Raw genomic sequence first — 12,221 nt, forward strand, 5'->3', positions numbered from 1 at the left:
CCAGGTTCTCCTAGCGACAGACGGTACCCGTTAACAGCCCAGACCCCTTGGATAGCACTGATGGTGTTCGTCACAAAGTGGGTTTAGAAAACACTTGGTCAAAAAAGTTTGGGTGTCTTACTGGAGCAGTGGTGGAGACGTTAGTGTGCTCCTGCATAGAAGTCTCCCAGGCAGCACTCACCAGACCCGTTGGTTCCAGAACCACCACCTTTACATTGCAACTTTTGGGACAGGAATCCTGGAACATGCTCTGGGAGACATGGGCTGGCCTGTTATATATTTCCTGGTAGGAGCAGACCCAAGACCAGTGTCTTCAGATCTGACAAGAGGCAGAGAATGAGAACAAATCTGGAAAGGCAAGTCTGCTGTGGAGATCTGTAGTTGGAAAAAGGCTCCTCTTCTAGGAGAGGAAAATAGTTCCATCCTAAAAGCACTGTCCAATTAATTCTGTCAGAACTAACAGGATCGGTTAGTCAGGGAGAAGAACAGGGCAGCAGACATGCTATCTGGGTTACTTTCCCAGGAGGTTTGTTCCGAACTGTGTCAGAGATTTATAGGTATTGATACATCATAATTAAATACACATGAATCCACTTGAGGAAAGGGCGGTTGGAGAACCCCGAAAGGCAATTAATTGGAGGCTACAAACATTCTGACACATTTGGTCAAGTTAGATGGTTATGGCTCGGCCTTCTGGGAGGGTAGGGAGAGGGTTTACTGTGACCTTGGCTAAAGTTCCTGGTGGCCATGCGTCCTAACGCCAACTTTCCAGGGGTGGGGGTTGGCTTGGCATCCCCCCACCCCACCCCGCCACCGAGGGAGGAGACTGCAGGACAAGCAGTTTCCGGCTCGAGCTTCCGTGGGAATCACCAGGCAGCAGGCAGCTGCAGCCCTCCTGGACCAGGTGGTCGGGGGGCCCGGGCAGACGTGCTGGAGCTGGAGAGCCGGCCTGGGCTCGGCACCTAGCACGCGTGCTTTGCAGGGGGACCCAGCTCACTGCTTCTGTCTTGTCCCCTCCAGCCGCTGTCAGCGCAGGCCATGGCCTGCCCGCCAAGTTTGTGATCCACTGTAACAGTCCCGTCTGGGGTGCAGACAAGTGTGAGGAACTTCTGGAAAAGACAGTGAAGAACTGCTTGGCCCTGGCGGATGACAAGAAGCTGAAGTCCATCGCCTTTCCATCCATCGGCAGTGGCAGGTAAGGGCCCACGGCCTGTCCCCCTGCGTATGTGGCCCATGCTTGCAGGGAGGTCCGACTGTGCCCATGGTCGGCTAAGGCTACTTTCAAGCACTTGCCTTTGTTGAGGAGACTGGAAGCTCGAAATCGGGAAGAACACAGACATTAAGTAATTGTGAGGGACAGTTGAAGAGATGTAGGGAGACAGGAAGCCTGAGGAGAGAATCAGACTTGAGCCGTGACAGCAGATGTCATCACAGAAGGTGACCCTTGAAGGACACTAAGACCAGACCTTAGGTGGGTGGGGAGGCGTGAATGCAGGGATACTGAGTGGGAGAGCCCCTCCCAGACCCAGCCCATATAGCTGTGTTACAGTTCTGTCCCCGAACCCCAGCATCCTCCACCTCCCCAAAACCTGCCTGCTCTCCCCGTGTCTCACTGCCCTGCTGATGGGGTGGATCTGAGTGGGCAGGTACGTGAGAGTGAAATAGGGCTGGGCCTCCCCCACCTCCCAGCCCTGAAATCTCCCCAGGGAGGCTCACGGAGGCTGTGGGGAGCAGCACAACTGCCCCTAAGACAGGCACACAACCCAGAGGGCCCGCACTGGAAGGGGGTGTAGTCCTTGAGCCGCTGCTGAGGCAGGCAGGATTCAGCCACAACCCCCAACCACCCCCGCTCCCGGGTGGTGCACCCCCAGATGCCTGTCAGGGCAGCCCTGGGCTCGGGCTCGGGCCTGGCTAACCAGCTGCGTGATGGCACGCAAATTAACCCCCCGTCTGAATCCAGCCCCCTACTCTGTAGAATAGATGTGACCGCCCCCCCACGCAGCCTCTCAGGACTGCTCGGAAATTAAAGGAGCTCTCCAAAGGGAGCATGCTTTGAGAACTCTCTGCCACGATGAAGCTATGAGGGCTGCCTCCGAGGCTGTGTCTCACTGCCTGCCACATCTCCACGGTCCTCCCTACCAAGGGTCTGAGCAGCAGGCCTCTGGAAGGCTCGCCATCTGGATGGGGCACGGAAGCAAAGGGAAACTGGCCTTCAGAGCTTCCGCAGCCCCGGACTCTGTATCATCCCTGGGGCTTCCCATGCAGATCGGGAGCCTTCCAGGGTCTCTGCCATCAGTCCCTCCCAGTTCCCGAGGAAGGCGGGCTGTGCGGTGGCAACACAGGTCCCAGCACGCTGACGTCCCGTGACACCGCAGGCTGCATCGCCCTCCTGGGAGAGCCTGAGTCACAGTCCTCAGCACTATTCCGTGTGTGTACAGGAAGCTGCTCTTCTCAAAGCACTTCTCTTCCAAGCCCATGAGGAGGACCGAGAGTGGATTTTGCTGTTTTTATCTTGGGCGGGCCTTGTCATTCTGCTTCCCTGAACAGTGCCATCACTGCGGGTCCCACACCCCAAGCGCCAGGGACAGAGCTAGTCCGGGCGGAATTCCTGTCATATCTGCTCAAGCAGAGCTTAGTCGCTGTACCCAGAAGGCCTTGCTTACAGGCAGACAGGCACTGTGCCCCAGGGCTTCCTGTGGGCCGGGGCAGTCACACGTGACTGGTGGACCCACCAGAGGACCTGATGTGGGAAAAGATCTTCCTCTGGAGCCTCTGTCACTGCCTGCCTCCATCTGGGACAGAAGGAGCATTCCTCTGCAGTCCCTCCTGGAGGTGAGCTGTGGGCGCCACACCTCCCCTCTCTTCCCCTCCTGGCCTTGGCCCTGGCCCTGCAGTTCCGGGCAGCCGAGGCCTCCCAGACCAGGTGCTCCTTTGTGTGAGGGCCCCTCAGTCCTCTGCACTGACAGTGGGCTCTCCTCTGGGGCTTACTAGCACAAAGAAGCTGGTGTCGGGGGAGGGGCCCTGAGCAGAGGACAGGTGAACACGCACACGGCCCCCAGCCTTGCGTTCCCACACTCACTCCACCCTGTGCCGAGCTCTGCAGGGACATCCAGAGCTGACACGATTGTTGTTCTGGACTGCCATCTATGTTTCCCGTCATCATACATCTTCATTCTGTTCGCTTCTGCCAAAAGCATCTGTTGAGCATCATTTTAAAAGTCAATACCATTTAAATGCCTGTTGAAAGCAAAGCTGACAGAGCTAGAGCATCTAACAAACAGCCTTTTTCAGTCGGCTCTAAGAGCACCTGGCGAAGACGAGCATCCTTCATAAGCTGGTCAGCAAGCACCCAGCAGGTTAAACTTTCCCAGGAACTGTGGAGAGGTGTATAGGTGCCCGATTCAGTCCCAGAGTCAATTCAAGACCTTTTTTTTTTTTTTTACAAAGTGCTTTTGGATCTGAGCATAATTAGCTAACTTCCTGCTTCTCCCACCTTCCCAGCCCCCCACCTCCCATGGAAGTTCTATTCTTCAGCATTGCGCTGCTGTGTGACCTTTGGTAAATGGATCACCCTCTCTGTCCCTGGCCTGCCTTATCAGCTAGTGAGGCTAAGGGACTGCCCTTCCTCACACACGGTTCTGAGGCTCAGTTAATTAGTGTTTCGGATGCACTTTGATCTACTCTGATGAGAGGTGCTTCCGAGGAGAGAAGCAATAGGAGCCTTTATTGGAGGTAATAATTTCATGCTCTTTCATATGACTAGTGGGAAAATTTTAATTGAAGCGTAAAAGTCATGCCCATAAAAGAGCATCTGTTATTACAAACTTATTTACATTTTTCACGGAGTAAAAAGTTTTAAAAAATAATCAGTTGAAAGCTTTTAAGAGGGCGGAATGCCAAAGTCAAGCACATGTGCATAGCCACCCAGCCCCACATCTGTCGGGCAGACCTTGCCCCACAGAGCTGTGTAAACAGCTGCCCTCTCTTTCATGAGCAAAGACTGGGATTATACCAGAGCCGGCCAGTAAATCACAGTGGGGTTTAGGAGGGGAAATAAAACAGCTTGTTTGTGGCATCCAGTGTCTCTGGCATAAAAGTCATGTTGGAATTAAAACAATATAAATGCAAAACATGTTTGTTGGTAAAGAGCTGTGGGATCACTTTCTCTCAGCTGAGGCCCGGCATCTTGGGCATGTGGACGATGACCACAGCCTTACAACTCCCTTCCTCCAGCCCATCGGCCCCCAAGACTGGGGGCCAATCTTAAAGCCCACTGGAGGCAAATGAGACCCGGGGTGTAACCCTGGCCTCGGGAAACCACCTCTGGCATCCGGACCTCCTGTCCTTGGGCATCCTGGTCACAGTATTGATGGATACCCCACTCCCTCCGCTCTGTTTGACGTTAGGGGACAATCCCTCTCCAGAGAGGCAGTACTTGGGGAATAGCTAGTTTGGGGCTTTGATTAAACTCTCCTTAGATTTATGAGCCTAAAAGGAAAGCCAGTTTGTTTTCTTGAAGCTACCACTTGTGGGTATTCACTGAGTCCCACGCGCTGTGCTAACCCCTTCGTCTGCAGTATCTCACAATCCCACAAAGTGAGCAGCACTATTAATTCCACTCAAAGGCAAAGACACAGAAGCTTAGAGGGGTCAAGTCACTCACCAGAGGTCACACGGCGTGTACTTGGTAGAGCCAGAATTTGCTCAGAGGTCCTTGGCCTCAGTGCTCTCGGTATTAGGCACATGGAACCCCTGCCTCCTGTCCCCTTTGGTCAACAGACCCACCTCCGAGCATCCTGCCAGAGGATCACCCCACTGCCTCTGCGCTCTCTGTGTGAGAGGATTCTAGAGAGCCTTGGAAACACCTCTTGGAATTCCCTGACCTGCCCAGGCAGAGCTGTCAGCCTCCCTACCCCCCTCGGTGTGGGCCTCAGAAGACAAATATAAAGGACAGAGACAAACTGAATTGGGGAGAATTACTTATTAACTCAAAACACGTGAGCCCTGGAGTGAGAGAAGGTAAGAGGCCTCTGTTGGGTTGTGCTGCCCTGGCCTCTCTCTAGCTTTGGAGGCATTGGGCCCATCACCATCCCCTTCTGAATTTTAGCTTCACCCTCTTATAACCCACTGCTCTCAGCTCAGGACCTTGATAGCCTGCCCTTTACCTCTGGATGGAGTAGTCTCTGGCTGGGCAGTTACTCAAAGCCAGACAGACAGAACACAGGAACGCCTAGGAGCACAGTGTGCGGGAAACCTAATCCCAGCAGAGGAGGGTCCACATGGGGTGACAGACATTTTGCCCATGTCACCCAGGCTGCCAAGGCGCCCTGCCCTAGCCATCTCCCAAACAGCCAAGACAATTAGAGAGGTGGCCTGGTCCAGCAAAAAAAAAAAAAAAAAAAAAAGCAGAGTCCATCCAGAATCTGCTTTAATTCCTATTTAGCCTTCAGGGTCAGGCTCCTAATCTTTCTCCTCCAGAAGATCCATCCACGCTTTCCAACCCCCAGGACACAGCCTCTCCTCACAGCGATCTCTGGGTCCCTGATCAGCCGGCTCAGCACAGCCCCTGGCCTGGAGTCCTTAGCATCTGCCCTGTCCCGCCCTGGAGGCTGAGCTCACCAAGAGCAGGGATGAGGAGGGGCTCAGCACAGCTGGAGGGAGTAAATCCTCTTCTGTGTTGTGGCCCTGTGAACTCACGTCTCTGCCATCAGATGGGACAGTGGACAAGCAACCAATGTGTACAGCCCCCGGCCATCACTGGGCAGGTGATCCAGGAGGGCACCAGGTGGGAGGTAGCCCATGGGGTCCCCTTGCAACAGCCAGGGAAACTGAGGTCTAAGACACTTGGGAAAGGCTGTTGCAGACATAGCTGGAGCGACTTCAGGGGGAAGCTCAGACACCTTCTTAGTCGGGTCAAGGCAATAAAAAAGGTCTAAGTCTAAGATAAACTCCATGTGGGGTGGGAAGCGCTTGGCCGCAGGGGAACTTAAGACATTTGGCGTGAGCACAGCTGGCAGGGTCAGGAGCCGAATGGGAATAGGAGGGGCACCCATCTCACGGGGAGCAGCCTCTGCATCACCACCGCTGTCGTCACTGCCATCTTCCAGTGGAGAAAACTAATGCCAAGAGAGGTGAACGCCTGCTCCCGAGGGCAGCTAAGATTGAAACTGGAATCTGACTGGAGTGCAGAAGCCCTTATCTGCCCTTGCTCTAATGCGCCTTGAGGAGGTGCCATCTGGTCTCATCCAGAAGGCAGACGCGGTACGGCAGTAGAACAGAGTGACCGTCACAGAAGCAGTAAGCCTGAGATGGGGAGGACGGCACAAAGACCTGGCCAGAAGGGCTGTGGTTATTCAACAAAAGAACCCAGCCAGCCAGCCGAGAAGCCACAAGATGAGTGAGATGCATAGGCAAGCCACTCTCCTCAAGCTGCTCAGTACTGCACCAGGGAACCCCGACGGAGCCCCTGCCACACCGCAGCATGCCCATGGCCCTCCAAGAGAACTGGACAGCTCAGACCCGGGCAGCAGCCCTCTGGGGCCCTGACGCTGACTTTGTCAGCACAGGGAAGCAGCAAAGATAGCAGCAGTCACCCAGTCCCAGCTATCATGGGGTCGGGTTGGGAAGGCCATTTCCCACTGTGTGGGCCTTTAGAAAGACCCTTCGAGACTACCCACTTTAGAGATGACACTGTCGATTGAGGGCTCTCTGTACAGTATTTTGTTCGATACACACAGCCTCCCCAGGTAATAAATACTTGATTACCTACCCCATTTCACCAGGTGGGGAAACAAGGCACAGAGACAGGGCCCAGACGCAAATCCTGTGTGGCTCCAGGCCACTGCGTGTGCCACAGCTGCCCCTGTTTTGAGGGTGCAGGGCCTCTGCATGTAAAGCACGCTTGTGAAAGCATCCACTTCCACATTCCATTTCATTACAAATACTTGTAACTGTGCCTACTAGAAAACATTTTTGGGACCCACCTGAAAATGTCAGGAAAGCCATCACCTCTTCCATTCCTTCCTGGCGGCTTGCGTGGTCCAGAGGGGCCATAGTCCCATGGCTGGGTCTCTCCTTTAGGCTGTGAGTGCCTCAGACAGAGGGATAGGTTTGTCAACAAGAGGTTTTCCTGGAAACAAATCATATTCACAGTTCACCCAACAGCAACCTTAAAGGACAAGGCCAGACCAGCCCAAGCTCCCTTAACAGTAGGGCATCCAGGCGTGGGCTGCAGGTCTGTGACCTTTGATCCCGACCTTTCTTCCCAATGCAGGTTCTTAACCTTTGGGCCCACCCTGAGTGCGTGTAGAACAGTGGATCTCAAAGCATGGTCCCCAGGCTCACCTCATCTGATTTCCTGGGCGGAGCCTGGCAGCCTGCGTCTCGGCCGGCCCTCCGTAATCCTGACAGAGGCTAATGTTGAGAACTGTTGATGTAGAGGAACAGGAACTGATGTCCCTTCGGTCAGAGTCACACATCCCTTTTCAAGGGTCCAAGGCAGAGGCATAGAAAGCTGTGGGAGAAGGTCTGTGTCAGAAAGCGCTGGGCATAGGCGGCGTGACCAGCCTGCTGCGGGTGCTCCACGGGAGGCCCTGCGGCCACACCCTGCGTCTCTGCACCGCACCACACCTCCCCTGGCTCGGGCAGAGCGGCCGCAGGGTGGCATAAGGGCAGCTCACGAAGCCCAGGCCAGGGTCAGCTCAGGCTGGGCAAACACCAGAGGAGATGGGCTGTGACCATCAGGCCACACAACAGACAGCTTGCTCTTCAGGGAAGTTCCACAGGCCCTCACCTCGGCCCAGCTCACCTGCGACGTGCAGGAGGGCACCCTTAGTGGGGGAGCTTGGGGCTGGTGGAGCGTGGTCTCGGGCTTCCAGTGCAGAGGCAACTCTTTGCAGTTCTCTCAGCCCCCGCCTAGCCAGGTCGTGCCCACAGGCCGAGCTCTGCCTGGGCAGCGGCCCTCAGAGTCCCTGGCCTGAGCGCAGGCTGCTTCCAGTGGCGGGCCGGGCCCCGCTGTCCTGCCGTAGCCTCGCAGCCCTGCCCACTCCCGCCTGTCTGCCCAGGGGCTGCCGCCGCCTCAGGCTTTCCTCACCAGGAACGAAATGAGTCCTTAGGGCAGCTCCTGTATTTACAGCAGGAGAGTAAACACTTGCTCCTTGTGAGATGTTTAAAATGGGCTCTCATTCGCGTGACCCTGTGCCTGCGCTCCGCCATGGCTGGCCTGGCCCCTGCCTCAGGAGTAGGGTTGCTTGGAGGAAGGGCGGCCCCTATAAGGATGCGAGCTGGGTGCCCCACGACACACTCACTGCGGAGAGGCCCTCAAAGCAGAAGGTCGGGTTCACTCCATCCAGTGCTTTCCAGCGCGTGTCTTGTTCCGGACAGTGTAGCCTTTGTGCTCCTCGACTCCTGTGAAAATAGTCAAGGCGGCCGAGCCAGGTGTTGTGAGGACAGCTTCTTCCCAGACTGAGCCTGCAAGGCCCCAAGTGGGGATGGGTGCGAGGGGTATCACCTGCCACGCAGGGTCCCCACCCTCCCCACTTCCAGCACAGCCCCTCTTCCCACCACCCTCCATCCCAGCCCGCCTCTTGGTCCCCCCAACTCTGCTGGTGGTCGGAGCCCCAGGGTCTCCTCAGGAGGAAGCCGCCTGTCCAGCAGCCCTGGCCTGGCCGGAACGCCCCTGCAGCTCTCTCTCAGACTCTGACCCTGGTCTGGTTCACAGGCTCGTGTGTGCTGGCTGCCAGGCAGGAGTGCCTTGTGCCTGGGGGTAGGGGAGGTACCTGCACGTGATGGGCCCCAACTCTAGGTCACACCCTACTACTGCCCGCAGGCTCCTCTGCACAGGCTGGGAACGGGCCTGGGGTGACACCCTGGTCCTCTAAAAAGGAACTTCGCTTCTAAAGCGTCCACGAGTTGCTAGGGGTCCACTGTCAAGCTGGGTGAAGCCCTGTTTGATCAAAAACAAGTCGCAAGGGGGGCTCCCCTGGTGGCGCAGTGGTTGAGAGTCCACCTGCCGATGCGGGGGACGCGGGTTCGTGCCCCGGTCTGGGAGGATCCCACATGCTGAGGAGCGGCTGGGCCCGTGAGCCATGGCCGCTGAGCCTGCGCGTCCGGAGCCTGTGCTTTGCAACAGGAGAGGCCACAATGAGAGGCCCGCGTACCGCAAAAAAAAAAAAAAAAAAAAGTCGCAAGAATGGTTTTCTCCTTGGCCCTGAAAGGCTCTGAAAAGCCCTGAGTGCTGACAATAGAATAAGTGTGACCCTCCAAAAGAAGCCGCTGAGGTGGTCCACAACTCATGGCAGTTAGCGAGTGAGCCTAGGAGAAATCCCGCACCTGACACATTTGAAAACCTCTCACCTGGCAGCAGGTACCCCATCCGAAGGAAAGCCCCGGCCGAAACTGCCAGGTTGACCCAGCACTTCGGACTCCACTGGACCCGCAGGCTCAGGGCAGACTGAAGACGATCTGCTTAGAAACAAAGAAATCCCCATGGAGACCAGCCCCTCACTCTCACCCTCAGTATCCTGGACTGTAAACCGGGGTCAGTAGGGATTTGAATCCAGGGCCACTGGCTCCAAAGTCCACGTTATTTCCCCCAGACTAGGCAAGTTGACACAGTGCTGCCGTGGTCCTCCTGGGTCCTCCTGCACCTGCAGCGTTGACCAGGAACAGCCCCAGCACACACAGAGCGAGGAGCGCCCGTCCTCCTAGTCCTGCTTTCACATTCTTGCCTGAGCTCTGAGCCCCTGCCTCCAGAATTGCCACGTGACGTTTACTTTAAATGGAATTGTATGGGAATTCACACCAGTTTGGCTTGGAGACTGGGATGCTGTCCCTTGAGATGAAGAGCCTACTTGTCCCAGGGTAACGACCTGCACGCAGCTCCCCAAGGCCTGGGCCTATGGGGTGTCCAAGCTGGTGTGTGCCGGGAGGTGGATTCCTGCCGCCCATGAAATCTGAAGGCCAGTGTGAAGGATGTAACCCTCTACTAGCGTGAATGGGGGCTCGTGCTTCCTGGAGAAGCTCCAGCCTCCAGCCGTCCCTGAGGCTGAGACCCCCGGGGGGCCTTTGGGAGCCTGGGCTGTGTCTCAAGGCCCATGCTGGTCCCGGTGATGTTGGGAAAAGAACCGTGGGCGCTCACCCTGCCTGCGGGAGACTACACCCAGCCCACACGCCGCGAAACACAGATTCTGTCGCCTTGCTGGCATGCTGCCTCTCAGAGCACAGCACGTTCTCCTGCGGGCCATAGTTCTCTGTCTACTCATTCTTCCCCTGTCTGGTGGCACTGGGCTGTCTCACGCCTGTGTACAGGCAGCCAGAGGTCGAGTACCACTTGTGGACCCTGACCCAACACGAGGCCACTGCAGCACAGAGGGCCTCGAGGGGCTCGCGGAGGGAGGATGTGGCCAGGGAGGGGGGTCCTGTGGCCGCCATGGCCCCCTAGTTGCTGAGCCGTCGTTCTCTCTCTTGCAGGAACGGTTTTCCGAAGCAGACGGCAGCTCAGCTGATCCTGAAGGCCATCTCCAGTTACTTCGTGTCAACAATGTCCTCTTCCATCAAAACGGTGTATTTTGTGCTTTTTGACAGCGAGAGTATAGGCATCTACGTGCAGGAAATGGCCAAGCTGGACGCCAACTAGGCTGAGGAACTGCAGAACCAGCCCGCACCGTGCCCCCGCCTCCAATTTGAAAGAAAGAAAAGGAAAAAAAAAAAAAAAGATTCCCTCCGCTTCTAGTGGGAGGCGGGAACCCTTTCATTTTTTTCAGTTTTGCTCATCTAGGGAAAATAAGGTTTTGGTTTCCAGTTTAATTGTTTTTGACCTTCTAAAATGTTTTTACGTTAGCACTGATAGTTGACATTACTGTTGTTAAGCACTGTGTTCCAGACCGTGTCTGACTTTAGTGTAACCTAGGAGATTTTATAGTTTTATTTTAATGAAATCCTGCTTGACGCAGAGCAGCGGGGAGAGCAGTGTCTTCTACGTGGGGCAGAGTCCAGGAAGCCCATTTTGTAACCATGTGTCGTGGTGCTTTATTGTACACCCAGTGGCATTCTTTTTACTATAATGTTCTTTTTTTTCCCCCTCAAGAAGAAAAATCATGAATCTGCAGCAGACTTAATTTTTGTTTACTTTTTGTCTTAATGATGGATTTGAAAATGAAAGAGTTAAAAGGCAGAACAGAATCTGTTGTCCTTAATTATATTTGCAATTTGGAATTCGTGTGAATTGATTTAGTAAAATGTTAAACTGTTGCGACTGGTGTGTTCCAAGTTATTGTGCCCTTGAGTCCTAAGTCGGTTTCTCTCGTCACAGGATGGGGCACCTTGGGTGGGGCAGCCCACCTCCAGGAAGCACCACAGTGGCCATTGCACCCCCTGGGGTGGGGAGAGCATCTTCAGGCCCTGATCCCCATTTCATGGATGAGGAAGCAGATGTACCAAAAGCCATGTGGGTGGCAAGTGGGCGGCTGGTACTCCAGCCCAGATCTCTAGCCCAGCTCTCTCCTGCTATCTGCCCCCTCCCAACGATCTCTCTGGCTCATGGCTGGACCCAGAGCCCCTGGGCCACTTGCCAGATGGAGCTACAGAAGCCTTGAGCCCTCTGCTGGGGCTTTGTTGGGTCTGTTGTTCCTACAGGATGAGGCTCCTGTTGCCAGGAGCTTTCCAAAGGCAAGGTGCCACCACCAAGGCCCCCAAGACATGCTGTCACCTTTACATGCCTTCTTGCAGCTGTGGGTGTTTAGGGATGATCCCAGCTGCACCAGAGTAGCTTAACTCTGGTTACCTAAACTTGTTAGCAAGGACTTCCCTGGTGGCGCAGTGGTTAAGCAGCCACCTGCCAATGCAGGGGACACGGGTTCAATCCCTGGTCCGGGAAGATCCCACATGCCGCGGAGCAGCTAAGTCCGTGTGCCACAACTACTGAGCCTGTGCTCTAGAGCCCGCGAACCACAACTACTGAGCCTGCATGCCACAGCTACTGAAGCCCACGCTCCCTAGAGCCCATGCTCCGCAACAAGAGAAGCCACCACAGTGAGAAGTGCACACACCTCAACGAAGAGTAGCCCGCTTGCTGCAACTAGAGAAACCCCACGTGGCAACGAAGACCCAACGCAGCCAAAAATAAATAAAAATTAAACTTGTTAGCAAAACGCAGACATTATTTGCTTTAGAAGGTACTTTCACCTTAATCTAAATTAGCCTAAAATGCACAGAAGACTGCT

General features: G+C 55.2%; 1 protein-coding gene across 9 annotated transcripts in view; it reads left to right on the forward strand.

Annotated features, from left to right (window-relative positions):
• LOC116750637 (core histone macro-H2A.1) overlaps positions 1-11,251 on the forward strand; it is an 80,418-nt gene extending 69,167 nt beyond the window's left edge. For 8 of the 9 annotated variants that reach the window (XR_004349050.1, XR_004349051.1, XM_032625532.1 and 5 more), the window contains 2 exons: positions 1,021-1,195; positions 10,471-11,251. Coding sequence is in view for 6 of the 9 variants with exons in the window: in XM_032625532.1 (XP_032481423.1) it covers positions 1,021-1,195; positions 10,471-10,636 (341 nt within the window). In the remaining 3 variants the exon portion in view is untranslated. Of the gene's footprint in view, positions 1-1,020; positions 10,230-10,470 lie in introns of those variants that run through there. The other variant, XM_032625537.1, reaches the window with a different exon arrangement.
• The last annotated feature ends 970 nt before the right edge of the window (positions 11,252-12,221 follow it).

This window comes from Phocoena sinus, chromosome 3 (genome assembly GCF_008692025.1).
Source record: "Phocoena sinus isolate mPhoSin1 chromosome 3, mPhoSin1.pri, whole genome shotgun sequence".
In the NCBI taxonomy this organism is placed as follows: Eukaryota; Metazoa; Chordata; class Mammalia; order Artiodactyla; family Phocoenidae; genus Phocoena; species Phocoena sinus.